Raw genomic sequence first — 20,005 nt, forward strand, 5'->3', positions numbered from 1 at the left:
TTTTTAGCAGGATGAGAAGTCCGAGACAAGGGACTCAAACAGACTTAGGACAGCCTCAAAGATTTAGGATAACCCAAAGACCTTGTAAGATGATGAACATACTTAGTCTGGGCCAGTTTCTTTTATTCACCCCTGTTTATTGGAGGGAACAGAGTGGAAAAGGGCTCCTGAAGAGAAGCTTTAAGGCGGGAGCTGGGGCTGAGTGCAGCTCTCCAGCCCCTCTCCCAGCGGATGCCTGAGCAGTGCAAACACTGACCTAACCCGATACCCTCCCACTGCTCTACAAGCACCTTTTTACATCAATGCCCTTTCAGTTATGTACTGATCAAACAATACAGGCCCTTATGTACAACAAAGTGCCCTCAGAGCACCGTGTCAGCACAGGCTAATTTAACAGATTCATTAACACACGGGGCTGACACTAAAGACGCTCTCCTGGCTCCAGGTAGGATCGAGTTTCTGGCCATCTGCACTGAAATGACAGGCTCGGCTCTGCAATGGGAAGCAGGCATGCCAGCAACAGGAGGAGAAGGAATTTTTACATCTGCTGCATTTAGCTCTCCAGAGTTTACAGCCCTGACATGTTGAGGTCAGCCACTCAGGACAGTGCTCAGGAGCGCAGACGGACCAGGAACAGCCTGAGAGCACACCTATGGAGCTCCTCTCCCAAAGCCCCCAGACAGCTGGGGCTGTGCCCTGCACAATGTCTGCGAGGTGTTCCATTAGTGCGCTGGCTCCCTGTGCACACATGTCCAGAGGAACACTTTCTAAACACAATTTTACTTTCAATCAGGCCGCAGTTTAAACATGTCAAGCTGATACTGTGGCTTAATGATTCCTGCAACTTAAAAGCTGTCCAAAGCACATGGAAGAAAAAAAAAAAAAAAAAAGAAGAAGAAGAAAAAAAATACCTGCCATGTAAAATACACTAAAACATGATATTCAGAACTTGGAGGTGTTCCCAGTCTCTGCATAATTTTGCCATCAAAATGATAGCTTCCAGTAATGAAAGGTATTTATTTCCTCCATTAACTTGAAAAGGACTTTAAAGCCCCAATTTGAGTAAGGGGCAGGATGCCCACTCTCACGCAATGGGACAGAAGTAGCTAGGGGGATGCAATGCTAGGAACATGGCTGTAGATTCTTCATCCTTCACTTCTTCCCCATTTAATATCAAAACTAATAAAAATCCCACATGCCTCCATCAACTAGAACATATTTGTAAAAGCAGTGCTAAAAACACACGTTTCTACTGTCCAAATGGGATATGGGATGACCGAACTGGCCACAGCTGGCCATGAATGTGCCTCTACCCCAGGCTACTCTGACATTCTGAGCATTTCTGAACGAATTTCTGGCATTACCACCTAGACCACGTGAACAGAACTCAGAGATGAAAACAAACTAGTCATTTATTTATTATTTTTTGGAAAGAGATTCTGATTGATTCACAGGAGTATTTGCAGACTCTAATGCCCTAAAGGTACATTATTTTAGTAGTCACCTCAGACATCTGGGTTCTGCATGTAACAATGATACTGGGGCAAAGTGAAAGGAGAAGTGAGCAACATGAAGAAAACATAAGTGCAATTTCAATTATTTAATGCTCATAACTGAACATAACTTCATCAGTATGATCGTGATGTATTTTATTAGTACACCAGTAATTTAGTTTCTCATGTGGCTTGTATTATGATAGTAAGCCAGAACTGAAATTTGGTGGTAGAGAGATCAAAAAGGCTTTCCTTTTTCTAGGAATCTGCTAGGAAGGCCAATCAGTTCACAGTTAACCATACAGCAGTTCTACATTCTTGGAAGTTTCTTTTCCTCCTCCCCTGAAAATGCCACAGTATACAATTTGTGTACAGGAGATGCTGAAGGGAAGCACCATTTATACTTTTTCCTTTGTGCTTTTTGCCTTTAAAAACAATTAGGATTTATGAAAAGGTGACAAAGCCAAGTCATCATTCACAGCAGCCATGCCAAAGGGTATGTTCTCAATGGCAATCCAGAGAAAATACATTTGGACTTCAAAGGAAGAGCCAACTCTGCAGTGCAGAACTTGGTAAGGCTGTCTGGGAACCAGAAGTCTTCATCAGGAAATGCCAGAAGTCTGCCAGACCGTCACAGCAAGTAGATCAAGAGAAATTCAGTTTGCCTCCAGCTTTGATTCTTTTAGACATGGAAAGAAAAGCTTACTTAATGAAGCTTTGGAAAAAATTGGAACCTTCAGACAATCACTGTGTGAATAATTGAAGATATATTAAAAAGTTATAAGGTATCTCTAAGAAAGGTTTTGGCTCATTCAGCCACGGTTATTCTATGCCTGAGTGTAAAGTAACCAACCCCAGAATGCATTTTGGCTTCAAAACAGATGTACAATGCAATGCCATTTGATCCTCCTCCTACCTTTTCATAGGTAAAGCTACCACTGAGGGCATGAAGTGTAATTATGCTAAAACTTGAACTCAAAATGCCATTGCAGTCTCCCACATCCACTGTATGCTGTGAACATGAGGCATATTTGGCATTGATTAATGCACATCAACTCATCTCGGAACACTTGCCTTTAATAATTGAGCAGGCATTTAACATATGAAGAAATATAAGGATTTAAACACCAACAGCAAATTACAAAGAAGTCAGATGTGGGTACCAATTACTATTCATGAAAAGGTGTCGCTTACAAGAGATGACAATGGCTTAAGCACAGTCAAGTGAGGCCTCTGCAGTTTGCCCTCACTATCCACTAAGGAGTAAATGTTGCTCCACAGACCAACAGACTGCCCTACTTGAAGGGCAGCAGCTCATCTCTTTTTTGTGATCCAAATGGGGGAGTGGGGAGCAGCAGAAAGTGATTTAAGGGCCAAGAGGAGAGGGGAACTGCTCAGGACTGAGACCCCACAGCACAGAGCACAGCACTCCCTGATAAACCATGACTGCTGTAAAAGGCAAGGAAGCCTATTGTATGAAAGATGCAGCATATAAGTGCACTTTGTGTTTGGTTTAAAACTAAAATAACAGCACAACAAAAGAAAATTAATAGTTTCTTGCACGTTATTTACTGGACACAAATCCAAATCCCAGAGAACAAAAAGGATAGAATACTAAAGACAGATAGAATTATTATATGAGCCAAACTGTTCAAGGAAACAGATGAATCTCACCCCAAGAATAAATATACTTTTTCTGATATTAATCTTTGATTTTTCAATGAAGTAAAAAAATTAGATTAAGATGCATAAGGTGCACCTGTGTTGGGAATGTGTATAAGTATTTTCTATTGCTTCATGGGGGTTAGGTTCATATATTTTTATTTTATTTCCTTGATGTATCCAGTGGAAGTAGGAATAACTTTTCCAAAACATCACAGATCCATTAGTAAAGAGTCTTGTAAAATTAACCCTGAACTGGTAGTGAACGACCACAACAGAAATCTCATGGAAGCAAACTAGCTGGACTCATTCACCCCTAAAGACCAAGTGATTGCATTGGCTGGTTCTGATGTAGAATCCAAGCCAGAGCTCAAGAGGCTACAAAAACCCATGGTGGAAAGGCTGATTTTCTATTATAATGAATGAAAATTAGACAGCTCATGGAGTTCCTCATTTTTCAGAACTTTACAATCAATAAAAATCTCTTTCTTTAGTCTTGGTGAAACATAATGCAGGCTCTCTTATTTTGTCCACTGAAAACATGGGATATAGATAAATAAATATAAAATTACTATTAAAAAAAATTACTTTCCCCTTATAGTTTAACAATACAAATGACTGAGTAAGCAAGAAGAAAACACTTTTCAATAATCCTACGAGATTTCTATTTTAGGGAAAATAAAATGCAAGGTGGATGAAAACGAGGATGATTTGCACATTGGCAATACAAGCAATTACAACTCCCTGAATGAGACAATGATGACTAATTGTCAGAAATCACTGACTGAACAATGCAATCCAGATTCAATTCTTCTTCCACACAAAATTCTGGCTAATGGTAGCATATCTTATGGGATCAGCAGAACTTATTTAACTTAATCTCTATTGGCAAACTTGTGTTTGTGTTGTGCCCATGTCATACAAGTCAAGGACAATAGCTACCATAATGTCCAAAGGCCAGGGAGCCCATCAGAGAGCTTGAAATCCAGCAATACAGTAAATTATTATCAATCCAGTCCTAGTAATTGTTAAAACATGACTTGCTTTTCTTCTATGGATGTTCTTTTTCTTCTTCTCAGTTAGAAACTACACTTTAGAAATCAACATTAGTCTTTCTATGGCTATGCTCTCTGTTTGGTTTCCAACCAGCTAATAGTCCCAATTCTATTGCAATGGGTGAAATGAAAACTAACTTGCTTATTTTTCTTTGATCTTACGTTTACTCCATTCCATCCAGCTTTCTGGTTCTCTGTAAAATGGACTGTAGGACTGTGATTGTGAGCAGTTCACAATATTTTTCCTCCAAACCAGTTTCATTTTCAGTTTTGTTAGATAAACCACACATGAAAACAGTGTTCTGCATTACCAAAGTGAAGCCTTAAACCACTTGTAACGAAAGAATCAAAACCCACAAAAGCAAAACAAAGCCCTGCTGTGAGAGAGGCTGCAGGATGAACAACAGAATCCTAGAATGATTTAGGTTGGAAAAGACCTGTAAGTTCATACAGTACAACTGTTCACTCAGCACTGCCAAGTCCACCACTGGGCCATGTTCCTAAGTGCCACATCTACACATCTTTTAAACACCTCCAGGACAGTGACTCTAAGACCTCCCTGAGCAGCCTGTTCGAGTGCTGGACAACCCTATTGGTGAAAAAAATTTCCTACTGTCCAATCTAAACTTCCCCTCACATCTTGTGGCTATGTCCTATCACATGAGAAACATTATTTCCATAATGATAAAAGAATGATAAAAAGTACTATTGACTGCTGACCTGACTATAAACCTGTTGACTCCTTTGAACCAACCTCCAGATCACTGCAAGCTCCTTTCAGGCAGCTGTAGAGAGGGGTAAGGTCCTCCCTGAGCCTTCTTTTCTCCAGGCTGAACACCCCCAGCTCCCTCAGCTGCTCCTCACAGGATTTGTGCTGCAGACCCTTCCCCAGCTCTGTTGCCCTTCTCTGGACATGCTCCAGCACCTCAATGTCCTTCTTGCAGTGAGCTGCCCAGAACTGGACACAGGATTTGAGGTGTGGTCTCCAGTGCTGAGTACAGGGGGACAATCAGTGCCCTGGTCCTGCTGGCCACACTGTTGCTGATACAGGCCAGGATGTCACTGGTCTTCTTGGCCACCTGGGCATGCTGATGGCTCATGTTCTGCTGCTGCTGATCAGCATCCCCAGGTCCTTTTTGGGCAGGCAGCTTTCCAGCTACTCTGTCCAAGCCTGTAGTGATGCCTGGGGGTGTTGTGACCCAAATGAAAGACACAGGGCTTTGCTTTACTGAACCTCACAAAACTGACCTCAACTCATTGATCCAGCCTGTCCAGATCCCTCCGCAGGGCCTTCCCACACTCCAACAGAGGAACACTCCTGCCCAACTTAGCCACCTGCAAGTGTGACTCTGTGTGCCCTTGGTCCCAGTCTGCACCATTGATTAAGACATTAAGCAGTACATGCTCCAATACTGAGCCTTGGGAGCAACCCCGGTGGCCAGTGGCCAGCTGGATTTCACTCATTCATGACCACTCTCTGGGCCTGGCCAGAGAGGCAGTTCTACACTCCCCAAAAGTGCCCCAGCAAGCAATCCCCACCTGATGACCTGGTTGCAGTGTGCACACATGGGAGTGCGCTTCCCCGCCGGAATGTGCTCCGCCCGCTGAACCAGCGTGTCCTGCTCGTTCAGCTGAGGTGTTGGTGCCGCTTTTTCACTCGAGGCAGTTGTTCCAGGTGACTTAATACTGTTTGATGTCCATCCACTGACAGGCGCTGGGGAAAGAATGCCAAAAGTTTTTAGAGGCCCATCTTTCAGTACCAAGTAAATGAACTTGAAACACAAGCAACCAACAGCATTTGTCTAACATCATTATCCAGTGTATACTTACCTCCTTAAAGGAACATATTAAAAAGCACTCATTTTCCCCTCCTCCCCCAATAAGTTCCCAAGAAAGTCCTACCTACTTTATGAAATGTCTGTGAAATAACACAGAATGGTTTTGGCTAACTTAAGAGAGGTAGTGGACAAATTTTAACATGTTGAAGAAGTTAGGTAAAAGCATATACAATCTGTGAAGGCATTTTTTTGTTTTAGATACAAAAGCTGAAGCCAAGAACATCAGTATATGAATAAAGGCAGGAGAAAATGACATACCTACTCAAAAAATTCCACAGTGAGTGCAATAGATCATATATCATTACTAACATGTTAAACAAGAACATGCATTCAATACAACATGTGTAGGAATTTAAACTAGAGTACTGCATAAGCAAAATTTGTTTCTACATTGAAATTAAACAGTGGTCTAGATCAGTGGATTCTGCCAATCTGAAGCACTCCAAAGGTCATGTTCACATCCTCCTTATAAAAGTATGACACAAATGACATTTTCAGAAATGTATACGCTACATACTTCCATGTGTACTCAGGGTTTTAGAGCTGGAGAACAGACATAAGCTTTTATGGAGTTTGAGAAATGCATTTACAAAATGAAAGGCACAAATGAAACTGTTGTAAGCGTAGTGAAGAAACAAGCAGTCCTCTGCTTTTCTTTTCCCTCTATTGATATATGTACCTTGGTAACATACAAGCTACAACAACATAGGTTTTATGGGAGCAGTTATTCCTGTCAAGAGGAGGTATCTTTCTTTTTCAAGTACATTATAAAAAAGCCCACACTTCCATAGCCTTTTGTTTGCAACCACAGGCAAAAGAAACCTGAAGTGTTTACTTGGTGCCCTGTCTTGAGTGCAGCTTTGCTAAAGCTTATAAATCAAAGAATGAAATTAAGACTGGAGTGGAAATTCAGAGGCAAACAATCAAGCAATGACTGAGACACTGGACAGCGCAGGATGATGCTTCTGCTGCAAAGATGCAGCTCTCCAACACCAGGGTCAAGGCATTGGTATGAAACTTTGCCAAAAAATCTAGTTTGTGGTGCTGTAATCTTTGTACTATTTGTCCCCTCTTGTTTTTCATATCTTCCAGGGAAAAAAATGAAAAATTGTTTATCTTCCTCTCCATTAATGCAATGCTGATCAGCCTCTGTCCTACAGAAAAGCTGCAAGTACTTTTCAGGCAAAACACTGCATTCCTTGCTGAAAGAGAAGTGCCATACTAATTCACAGAGAAGACAGATTTAAGCAACACTGAATCCACAGAAAATCCAACATAATTGCCAATATTGTGCTATTTACAGAATATAGCTAAGCACTACACAATTTAATCAAAACACTACCATGAACTTTAGCAACCCCCTCCTCTACTCACATCTGGGCTAACACATCTGGAAGAGAAATACTGTTTAACACTTTTGTACTTTTTTTTTTTGGACTTGGTATTAACCTGCTGATAAGGGCTCAAAACCTGCTTTTGCTTACTCCTTCTGCGTATGAAGAAGAAATATACTCATATCTCTTTTTTATGTTTAAGTGGTTGGTTTATGAAAATTTCTCATATCAGATCATTTCAAGACTGATACATTTTTGGATTCTTTTCAGAAACTGAAGTAGCAAAAACAACTCATAAGGTTTGCTTGTTTTAGTTTTCTTTTTTCTTTTTTAAAACAAGACTATATTTCATGTATAATTAATGAATTTGCAATATCTTGAAAAAACAGCATCTTTATTTTTGAAACATTCAACATTCCTGAGCAGAAAAAATTTAGGGATAGAGGCACTTGATTTCGAACAAGTCACTCCGCTACTGTAGCTCACTTAAGATTATAAATGCCTACTAAGCTGAAAACCTAGGAAGAGATAAAAATGAAAAAGGTGGCAGAACAGCTTTGAAGACGCGAACAAAAGTGGTGTTGATTAATAGCACTTTCCTCCTCTGTCATCACACATGGTTTTTCAATTTTCAGATCCCATTTCATGAGAAGACAGGAATACACACTAAGCCCAAATCTGTTTGAAGACTGCTTTTGCCATAAATCAAACTGCAACACAGTTTCTAGTGCATTGCTAATTTCTGTTTGGGTTATCTGCTGAATCCCAAAACCCATTCAGACACATCAGCTGTCTCGTTTGCACTGTGTAGTTGAAAAAAGTGTTTCTGCTTGCTTAAGGGGGGGAAAAAAAGCACAAACATCACAATTGCTCCCTTTTCTTTGTTCTCATTACAGCTTTCATTACTGCTGTTTTTAAGAATGATGCTTTTCTGAATACTATCTAACTTCAAAGTTACTACTGGCCAGGAGGAGAATTTGTCTATGTAAACCTTCTATACAAAGCTGTTAGATCAGTCATTTCTGATTATTTAATGCACTAAAAAGTGAGAGAAGGAGACAGTCCATCACATTATAACAAAACCTCTCTTTTAAGCAAAACGTAATAGAAACCACACAAATTAATATTGTGTCAAGCAAGAGCTGTGACCTGAGCAACACCAGTCTGGGCATTTAGTGTTAAGGACACTCCCTGCCCATGCTCCCAATTTGTGCCCCCAGCATTCTCACAAGGATTTTCCTTCTCTTTACTGATAAGCACATTAAGACCTTGTTGGTCTTGCACAGTCAAAAACCCACCAGTAAAGTACTGTAATATCCATACCTATATCAAATACCTTATTTGATATACTGACTTCTTTGTAAACCTTCTATAGTTCTCTAGATTTTTTTTTCACCATAGATCATTCTCCCTTCCTCACCGCTTCATTTGCACCTCAGCCTTTTATCTTCCTCATTTCCTTCTGAACACCAGCAAGAGGATAGCTTTTATTGGCCACTTCTGTCATTCCACAGGCCACAAACATACCTTTAACACTTCAGTAATTTCACCAAAGGTTCATTACTTCCACTGCAACCCACAGACCATTTTTTTTGTTGGTGGTGACATTTTCGTTTAGTTGGTTTGCTTTTGATTTTAAAAAACTACACTATTAATGCTCCACTTAAATCTGTATGAATTCTCAGTACTTTCCCCAACACTATTCCTTCTTTTGTAGCTACAGAAATTCAAATATTAGGCCTGTTTTGTTGTTTAGATAATCACTGATATTTCCCATATATTCCTTTCACTTCAACAGCAAGTTTAACACTCCAGTGGACAAGATGTTTTTACTGCAGACAGGATGGGGATTCTCTGAGTTCACATCACTCCTTTCTATTCCCTTGAAAATCTTTCAGATTGAAACACTGTTTAATTTAAAAACATCAGACCCAATCAAACCCAAAAAACTGATGCAGGTGTTTTTTTCTTGCAATGAGGTGATTTTACCAGGGCACATGAGGAATGCCAAAGTAGGTACAAATCTTTACACCCAATCTAAGTGAAAACCTCTCAACTCTTAGCAACCAGTCTGAGCTCTCCTGTAGTTTGTGTTTTACACTTTGCTTTTTATATATTACACATATGATCAGCAGCTTTGTTCTCAAGGAATACTGGGGAGATAGATGCTCCATTATCCAAGATGTGTCAAGGCACATGCACATTTTTAATTGCAAATGGTGACTGATTAGTAATGGAAAAAGAAATCACCCATATTTTCCTGTTGCCACCTCTGTTGCTTGAAATGGGACAAAGGACAGCAACTTTGGTGGTTTGAAGATTTAAAACTAAAATCATAGAATCAATTGAAATAAATTCAATTAATAAATAAAATAAATAATTTATAAGAATTATACACTCCAGCAGGAGCTATTCTGACTTGAGTAACAGAGAGATTTGGGTTCTGTGCAAGTTATGAGAAGATGTCTATGGCCAAATTTTGAAGTTTTCTAGGCTTCACTTCACTCTTTTTTAATTAAACATTGTAAAGCACTATTGATTTACACTGATGTATTGTCATTGCTTTTTTCCTTAAAACCAAAACCCCTCTGTCCCTGACTATTAACTTTCTACTTTATTAGGTTTAGCAAACCCACAGTGTTTGCTTTCACTGAACTCCTTGGTATGGCCAGTTTAATATTTAACAATCTTTTAGGCAGGGTAAAGAACTGCCTTTTTTTCCCCCCTTTTTTAAAAATCCCAGTGTGACTTTGCCCTTGTTAGTCTAACAATAGGTTGTTCCATCGCTGAGCACATGGATAACTGCAAACACTGCTGAAAGGTTTGGAAGACAAAGGGAGAAAGGCGGATATGCAGCGGTGCCAAAGTCACTTTGACAGAGGTTCTCTGGTGCGTAGCAACAATACAACAGCCTGGACTGTTTAACGCTCACTTAAACATAACATCAGCCCTCATGTAATATCTATAAATAACAATGCTACTTGAAGCAGTGGGAGTGCCAGAACTTCATTTTAAAGTGCTCTAACTCAGTGATTTATACACTGCAATCAAACTACTGTATTATAAATGGAAAATATAAAGCTTAATACGTCCAATTTTCTGACTTTTAGTAATATATTTGTAGTGTAAGAAATCTTCCTGTTCCTTCCCTCAAAACCAAACAGATGGCCGGATGAAGCAATGTGTCTGAAAAGCTCTGCTGTCAGCTCACTGCTCTGGCTGCATGCAACACCCCATCCACTCCCAGGCCCGCACAAAATCACACAAGTTCAGTGCAGAATGCTACAGCACAAGCACAAGGTGAGAAAAAAACCAAAACCTCAAAAAACTCCCCCAACAAACGCAAAGTTCAACCCCTGTATTCTGTAGTTGTTTCTTTTGTTTCTCATGAAGTCTTGGAAACACAGTCAGAGCTAAACTCCTTTTGCTGATAAAAGGCAGAACAGGATGAATTAAACCATTATCATGTCTTTAAATGCTGGGTGAAAGCTGTATGCACCCGTGGAAAATCAAAACAGGTGTCACCTTGGCCCCATTTCAACAGCCCCTGCACTAGAGGGACTAGTTCCTGTGTTAGTAACCAGCCTTTCAACTGGAAAGGCTCCGGGTAAATTAGCTGTAAAGCATCTTAATTAAAATGAGTATGGTGGTTTTGGCTCGCTCAGCTTGTCTCCGTCTGATTTGTTACATCACATACCGTCACAAATTTGGCACAACTGGCGTTGCTTTTATCGAAAAAGCGACTCAAGAAGAAAGAGAAAACCAAGTCCTGTACTACAGTGTTGCATTTTTCTGCAGTGACAGTATGGAAACCCATTTGGTAGCTTTCTGCAGATAAGATTTTACCCCCCTTGCTTTTAGTTCCTCTCCTGAACTCGACAGCTTGGCAATGCCTGCAGAGAGCATGTCTGTCCAGTCTCATGTAAATTATCTGTAAGTTTAATGAAGCTGATGTTTAACGCTGAATTCCAATAACTGCATTTACCAGAGGAATTCTGGCTTTTCATCTGCTGAACAAATATTAGGTATAATTCTTGGATGCCCTACACCTGTGCATCTGAACAGGACACACCACTGCTCCGAGCTGGTGATAGCTAATGGAGAGGAACTGATCTGGTGAGTCAGTCTGTGACAAGAAGTTACTTTTTAACAAATCAAAGACAATGAACATGGAATTTTGGAAGTCAGCGAATGTTCCCACTTGATGTGTGTGAAATAAGCGTAGAGCCAAAAAATCTCTGCATCTCTGTTTAAAGGAACACAAAGAAATATGCATCTGTCCAAGTACTGCAAATAATTCAATAGCACATGAATTTGGAAAAACCAAAACATAGGAAAATTGTCAAAGGTCATGTTTGTAACAGAAAAACTGAGTTTCTATTCAGCAGATCTCGTACTGAAGTACAGCAGGTCATTCTGTCTCTGAAAAGCAGGTGGTACATTTCTGCACCATTACTATGATCTGCCCCTTCTTAAAGATCAACATTCAAGTTTTAGAAACACACCAATTTTTTTCACTAACTCTACAGGAGTTAAAATTTCATACTGCCATCAAGTTATGGTTAACATTTATAAATTACTCTGGTTTCACAATGGGTTTTGCTTGGCTAAGCGACTTCACATTAATTAACTTGTAAGAACAAACTCTTGTGGTTTGCTGTCACATGATGATATAATAATCTAGATTAGATGAAAAATTAATTACAGTCCATAAACCAGGATCAGAAAGGTTTTGTATTTTGACCTGTCAATCATAACATTTTTATGGAGAAGACTTTCTGCTTTCATGAATGGTGACTACATCATTGAGCAGCAACCTTTTGCAATCTTTTTTGGACAAAAATGGTGGAACAGTTTTGGGACCTATTTTTAACAGAGGCCATACCAACAGTGTAAGAATTTGTCTTAACGACTAGCAGTGTTAACCCAGTTTCTTCCCCATATTCAGACCTTGGCCCTCAATGGGCAAGTAGCTCGTTGAGCTCCTATAACTAGTCCTGCTTTTAAATTCATCTTCTACAAAGGAAATAAATTATTATGAGAGGGTCCTAAAAACAAAATTGCAGAACTTGATGATCACTGTGATGGTTGCTTTTTCCATGCAGAAGTATTCCCAAAGCTATCAACTTAACTTACCCAGCCTGTATAGCTTGTAAGATCAACAAAATTGACATAAAGGCTGGTGCAATCACAAATGAAACACAGAAAAACAAAAGAGACAAGGAGGAAAACTGCTGCAGTCCATCCCTCTATGGTACTTAATTCCTTAAGGACTTACTGGCAGTACAAGCATTTTGTGAAGCACAATGTATCTTGGTGCCTTCCTCCCTCTCCACAGCTCCATACTGTTTGCCTGATGGCCAAACTCCACAGTTTGATATATAATTTTTATCCCATTTTGTCTACATAAATAAGTAGCAGAATAAGTAGCAAGGAAGGAAACAAAGACTCAAACTGCCAATAGACCACGATGTCAAGTCACGCCTAGGAACAGGCTTGTATTTTCTTTTCTTTTAAAATTTTCATATTATTGTGAGAATGGAATATAAAAAAAGAAAAGGCAGAAAGAAAGCTATAGATAACTCCAGAGGAGGTAAATTCAAGGCTACCAAGTACACAAAAACAACTTCAAGGAAATAGCAGAATTTTTAAAACAAAGTTTTCTAGGGAGTGCTTTTTATGTGCTTGCAGCCAGTTTCTAAGTGTGTTCCCTCTGCTGAAGGGATCATGTGCTTAACACATGTGCTTGCTCAGGATTAGGCAACTGACAGTTGTGCATATTGCAAAATATGCTGACATTCCCTAGCAGCTCTGCTGGAAGGGGATTATATATCCCAGTGATACCAGGCTGAGAGAGACCCTGGGAATAAGGGAACTGGCACATCTGAGGAAAGGGTCACTTAAAACACCAGCTTTGAACCCTTCTACCACAAACCTTTCCCATCCCATTCTTCTAACTCAGCTGCAAGGCCCAGGAGGAACAAAGGGCATCGACTGCAGTGAAACTCCCCTTTCCAAGAAGCAAACCAGCCTTTCTGGCCACCAGCTGTATAACAGCTCCCCACAGGTCCCCTGCCATCCCATGGGACCCCAGCGAGCCAGCGGGATGCTGTACTGGAAGGCAGGGTGTGGGACTGGCAGTGCTGTGCCTGGCACACAGCCCCTGCGGTCCCCATGCATCAGCAGCTCACCCCCCAGCAACAAATTTGAAAAATGTCAGGTAAGAGAAGGCAATTTCATGTGAGAAATGTAACACTGGAAGTCCTGACTGCTTCTGACCATCATCGATCCTGCTGCACTCTCCCTGAGAACAGTTTGTCTCCTGGACTGACTCAAGCTGGTGTAGCTGTGCTTAGCAGGCAATTACACCTTCTGAGATTGTCCTCAATTTGCCACGGTGCTATTCACTTCCTTTCAAGTTGCCGTGGAATGTCACTGCACGCTGACAAGCAGCTGTCATCTGTCACCCACGAGGTGGCTGCGTGGCACTGGTGAGTGAAAGCCATTCCTGGGCATGCACGGTGTCCTTGCCCAGGACTAGAAAGGGCTTTGGGGTTCCTTGGGGGTGAACCATGCTATGTAAGTGTAGAGTCATAGTTATCAAATACAGAATAGCTCACTGCAATGTAGCCAGGATGCTCTGGGTTATTTCATTTTGCGATTTAAAACAATCTTGTAAAAATCTTCTGCCTCTGGTAGGTGAGTAGAGCTTCATAATGAAGCTCAAGAAAAATGAAGTGAGAACTATTCTAAATTCCAGTCTGCACATATAACATACAGTAATAGTATGTTTTTACTTGTTTCAACAATAGAAAAAAAATTGGAGATTATTGAGCTTCTTACCCATGTCTTAAAAGAAAGCATGAGGCACCACCTCTCTTTTCCTCTAGTAAATCACTGAGGAATCCCATAGTATTTAGGATTTTGTTCCAAAGAGAAATAAAACCTCTGTAACCAGCATAGTGGACAACTAGCATAGTAGCACTCATGATTGCTCCCCACAGCCAATGAGGATAATTCAGGCCCAAAGGTGCTATCATCATGAGATCCACTTGGATCATGAGACTTCTGTAGAGAAACTCAGTCCCTGAAGCATCTCCAGGTTCACTATCTCAGCCATTCAACTTTGAACCATCAGGTCATGAAATAGCTCATACCTCACAACAAAATCCCTGACACCTTCAGACATCTCTGCACAATCTCAAAAAAGAAAAACCAACAACAATCAACAAATCACCTCAAACCCCTACAGTGATGCTAAAAAAAAAAAAAAAAAAAATGGTATTCTCTGGTCTATCCAAGAAAGAGATCTTTTCAACTAATAATTGACAAGATGCTGTCTATCCAAATGACAGACCTCTGAAGTCAGACAACTTAATAAAATCACTGGCAATCTTCATGCCACATCATCAATCAGCATCTTACAGCTTCCCCAGGCACAAACAAAATCCTATGACATGCCTGTTTTGCTTTGGAAACAACTTGGTGTTAGAAACAATATTCATTAGAAGGGTGAGTGGTATCAGAGCCACAAAACTGTGCTCCCAATACATTTCTGCTATTAATAGCATACCACTACACATTGACATAAGATTGTATCTTCCTTCTAATTATTTCCTAAGGTAGACTTCAGCTATGAAATCAAAGGACTTTTTTAGTCTAAAATTTTTTTCGGCTTATGGCCTATGAAGCCAAATTTTGTTTGGCCCGTGGAGCACTGGAAATTTTACTTTAAGGAAAACTTTATGCTCACAGACTGCAAAGAAACCGCAGAACTGAAGTCCAAGCATTCTCTGAAACACTTAGCCTTTCTTTTTTTCAACATCTGACTAATTGTATCAAAACACTCAATTATTGAAACAGTTTTACCTGTCTGACTGCTGTTGCACCTACAGGGGACAAGCACAGACTGGCTTCCCATGGTAGTTGGCGACTCTCTGTGTTCCTAAGGTGCAAATGTGAACTGAAGCTCCTCTGGCATCTGGGACATCGTACTCATCCCACCCTCTTAATTCCTGGGCAGTTGCTGTTCACACGGCTGCATTATCTTCCCTGTACTTCCCAGTTTTAGGGAACTCTGAGTCTTCAATGCCTCTTTCTCCTATAGCTTTTATTTCTGGCTCCCCCAATATTTTCTGGGAGAGGTAACAGCTTTGCTTCTTTGGAACTTAAGCAGTGCATCTCAGAACACTTCATCAAGACAGCACAAAGCTGACATCCTCATGATTGTTTCTTCCCACCAGCTTCTCTACCAGTATGAAGTTTCTAAGTTTTCTTTAAGCTGTTCTGGAACATAACAATCAAAAATTTTCCACCTGGCTTTCCCTCTCCCTTGCCTACTTGGTATCTCTGATGGAAAAAAAAAAAAAAATTCACATTATGCAAGAGCATAGGCATAGATTTCCAGACCACTACAGAGTCAAGTGTACTTTCAGAAATCTCTTTAAAACTCTCTTGTTCATAAACATCTTTAAAAAAGGCTATGTTGAACATTTGACTCCTATTAATACTAGAGCATGCTAGTAGGATGTAGCAGTGCAACACCTACCAACATACTAAAAATGAGCGTGGTACTACAGAAACTCCAAAATCATGGGTGGTTTCTATGCAAGTTAAATAATTCATCACTTGGTGAGACAAAGTTATATCAACTGTGAAGTACAGTCACTTAGAAAAATGCAGGATTATGGCATGCCCACAAAAGCTTGCCTTAAGCACACATGCTACCAAAAAGGTAACTTTAAAAAGTCTTGCAGCTTCTGTTGTTCCTGTTCATTTTGAGGTTTTTTTTCCCTTCTAATGCTAGCTAACTCAGAGAAGTAAAACAGAGAATGCTAGAATGAAACTGATGTAAATTTTAAGAAGTCTTTACCTTGCCCTCATTAGCAGAGTCACTATTTGCCAGGAAAGTACAGCAATGACAATGCATTGCCATCTTGAGGCTTCCTACAGAACTGCACAGCCCAACCAAAATACAACAACTTGCTACCAACCACAGCATTCAATCAGAAGTGCCAAAGCCATTATAAAACATGAAGCATTAACACTGTATTTTTTTTTCTTTATTTTCATGCCAGGGCTTCTATGATTCCATTTTGGGACTGGATATACTTCAAAAGAAGGAAAACCCTTACATAGAACAAAACCAAACAAACACAGCTATTTAGCATAATTGATCCTGTCAGAAAGAGAATCAAGACTACTCCTCTCACATTAGCAAGAAAAATCTGAATCTAAAGCCTAATTAATAACACAGTAATTTGAAATTACTACACAAGTTTAATTCAGCACCAAAGACTGATTCAGCTTAAAAAATTATCCCAAGTAAATACCGGATGTAATACTATGAAAACCTCAGTACACAGTCGCACATACACACTGTATCATCTAATAACATAGGAGTGCTCATAAAGAAAACAGAATGCTTTGCAGATATAACACATTCTAGTGTGGGTTCAAAGGTTTAGAAATCACTAAAGTTCATTCAAAGGTAGAAGCTATGTGAATTGTCCTTGTAAGAATTTCTACACACATCTCTGCAATCCAAACCTACGTATTAATCTGGCACCCTGCTCAAATAAAACCTACAGATGTCAAATACATAAACATTCTGGTGCTTCAGCCTTTTTTATCTTTTTTTAAACTAACTAGTACTTCTGAAAAGATCACTTGGAAAACACATGTATATGGATAATATTGACGTATGTCAATATTCCCACCTGGAATAGCATGGGATATGCTTGAATCTACAGTCACATGGGAAGCACCAAGATGAAACTGTGGGGTGTATATACATATAATTGGTTGGTATAAATGCCTTTAATAGAGGTGTGAGGCAACTGATTTTGTTTGTGAAATTAATTGCATCTATGAGGCTACTTACAAAGGGTTTAGTAAAATGGCTGAATTGGTTTTTCTTCTCTTTTCCCAGCAAACTGGCCTGTTCTCAAAACTCAAAACAGCCATTGGAAGCCTGTTGTTTTTACGCCCAAGGTGAAGTTTGTTTTCCTGAGGCACCCAAAGGCCTTTAGGTGAGCAAGAAAAGCCTGTCTGGGAGTTACCTGCTTGGCTTGGAGGCTGCCAGCCCTTGGCAGAACCCAGGGGTGCCACAGGCTTGAGGGCTGGGGCAGGTGAGGAGTTGGCAGGAGCAGGTCTCACATCCACGCTGTCCTGGCAGGCAGGGACGCTCCTCACCGGGGCAGGCTGGGCAGCTTCCAGGGAATCACTGTTCAGAAACCAGGGAAGAGTAAATAAATGCCTCTTGCTAGAACAGGAGAACTTGTGAAATGGAGATGTGGAGTGGCATTCCCTCACCCCAGGGCAACAATGCAGCACCCACTATCTGTCATCACCAACAATGCTGTGGCAGTTACACCCTGAAGCTGCTTTCTAAGAACTGGACATTTGAGTAAGGTCTGCCAAAAGTCAACAGAGTCAACTAAACCCCTTCACAATTTTCATTTTAAAAGAGTTGTAAGTTTCTTTGGTCATTAAACAACATGCATGATATTTTATATTGCCTCTTTAGAGCACTTTACAGCTGCTTTTATACTTTAAGGGTTGGCAGAACTCTTTTAGCTCTTTAAAAACACACATGATAAAAACTGAACTCAATCACAATCCACATGGAGTGCAAGCAGCCACTAATTACACTGATAGCAAGAACATTTTACATTTCTCACTTGCCTTTGGGCAGCTGAAAATAAATAATTTAAAACAGTCAAAGTAGAGGAGTAATTACTAATGAAGATAATTTACAAAACAAATGTACATCAAAACCATGAAATTAACAACATTGTGAAATACAGCCAAATACATACGTGAAATACCATTCCAAAAACATATTTTGCACAATTTAGAAACCCACTGGTAACACACTAGAAGCCTTGTATTCTTTCTTCTATTGAAGAAAAACAAATTTTCAGCACATGTGCACCATGTGTATTTTCACCAGGGTCATTCCCAGAATTACAGATTGTGCCAAGTTTGTAAAGTAAAAATCCATGAGCTATTTTTACTTTACAAGTGTTGCACATGCACAGTATTACCTTGCCTGTATGACATGCAACAACTTGAACACACCATGAGGCCAAAACAAAGGTTCATAACCTTGATTTTTTTTTTGTCATCTCCAGATTTACAGGGTAATAATTCATGTGTTTAGAATCTTCTTCCAGGTAAGGGATAAAAAAAGTCATTCCCAGTTTGCAGAATAAACCAGAATGCTCAGTTTAATGAGTAACAACTATGGCAATTGCAGGCTTTGGTAGCCAGCACTGGTGGATTTACTGTGTGCAGTGTGCCCAGAGAAGCACAAACTGAGACCTTGCATTCCATTATCTTCAAATGCTGAAAAGATATTTAAAGGCATTTGTGTAGCTCAAACGGAGGCATTGAACGTGCACGTTATACTCCTTTGAGACTCATGTTCCAAGTCTTTATTACAGGCAGATTTTGAGGCAGTGGAGATACAGGGCATAAAAGTGTTAATGCAGATTGAAAGAAAAAAAATAGGTAAGCACCCTCTGATGTGAAGTAGCAGCAGTGGTTGAAAACGACAAGGTAGTTTAGGATTGGCTTCCACAATGAAAAAAGTGCATGTCTGCAATTTCATTGTTACAGAAACATCCTTCTGTACTGTTGAATATATTTGACATGTAACCCATCAAACCCAATCCAGGCCAGAGCCCCACTGCAACTTTAAGAATTCCTTGTTAGCACTGTTGATGCTAAAAAAAGAAAGTTTCCTCCTTCTCCATCCAAGAGGCTCATTACTGCTTGTCAAATAACTTTTCAAGTCTAGCACCTCTTCACTGCCTTTGCCTGGAATATATAAGTCATAAATAATACAAATCAGCAGTCAGAAATAAAAAAATCCCGCTGACTCAGCAGCTATCTTTTACAAGCAGAGGCTACTCAACAAGCAAAAATGGATTTCAGACAAGCAGAAATGGTTCCCTCCAGGGAGAAGATGGCAAGGAAGCATCTTGAGGGAAGCCCACAAGGCGCATTGCAATGCTGATTGGAAACTCCACTGTTGCCATTTTTGTGGTCAAATTCTAAGGCTCATGAATGACGCGGCATGGCAGCTCCTGAAGCAACACAATGTTGGAGACACTCAGGCTTCCATTCAGAAATAAGGTGAAACCCTAATGATCCCAAACTAAAAGACAATTATAGAACCCAGGTATAAGCTACTTCTGATGTTTTTTATCACCTCTGGAAGTTTTTTGTGCCAGGAGCCTCAAGGAAGAATCTTCTCAAGGGACAAGCCTGAAGCCATCACTCTGACAGAGAGGATGTTACTGGCCTCAGGGCAAAACTTCTGAAAGGTCTTGGACACCCTTTGTATTGCATCTCTGATTCTTCAAAGCAAAAATTGTATAAACTCAAGCCACTAGCTCAGCCTGTTAAGTTTACCGGCAGACTGCTACTGCAGCTTGGCAAGTCTCCACTGTGTGACAGTGCCCACCCATGGCTGCCTAAATGAAATAATGCACCATTTCTTTGGAATTACAGCCTCCAATCAGGTGGCTGTGAGTGCACATGCAATGTTCTCTGCAGAAAGATTTATCTATGTCTCATTTTCAAAGATGCATTGCACCCTCAGCAATGTCTCCCTC

At 40.2% G+C, this 20,005-nt stretch overlaps 1 protein-coding gene across 10 annotated transcripts in view; it reads right to left on the reverse strand.

Annotated features, from left to right (window-relative positions):
- Positions 1–20,005, reverse strand: part of PDLIM5 (PDZ and LIM domain 5) — a 139,364-nt gene that overhangs the window by 10,782 nt on the left and 108,577 nt on the right. For all 10 annotated transcript variants that reach the window (XM_063156592.1, XM_063156596.1, XM_063156595.1 and 7 more), the window contains 2 exons: positions 17,444–17,607; positions 5,750–5,924 (listed from right to left, as the gene is read on the reverse strand). In XM_063156592.1, coding sequence (XP_063012662.1) covers positions 5,750–5,924; positions 17,444–17,607 — 339 coding nt within the window. The remainder of the gene's footprint in view (positions 1–5,749; positions 5,925–17,443; positions 17,608–20,005) is intronic.

Source organism: Melospiza melodia, chromosome 5 (assembly GCF_035770615.1).
Source record: "Melospiza melodia melodia isolate bMelMel2 chromosome 5, bMelMel2.pri, whole genome shotgun sequence".
Lineage (NCBI taxonomy): Eukaryota > Metazoa > Chordata > Aves > Passeriformes > Passerellidae > Melospiza > Melospiza melodia.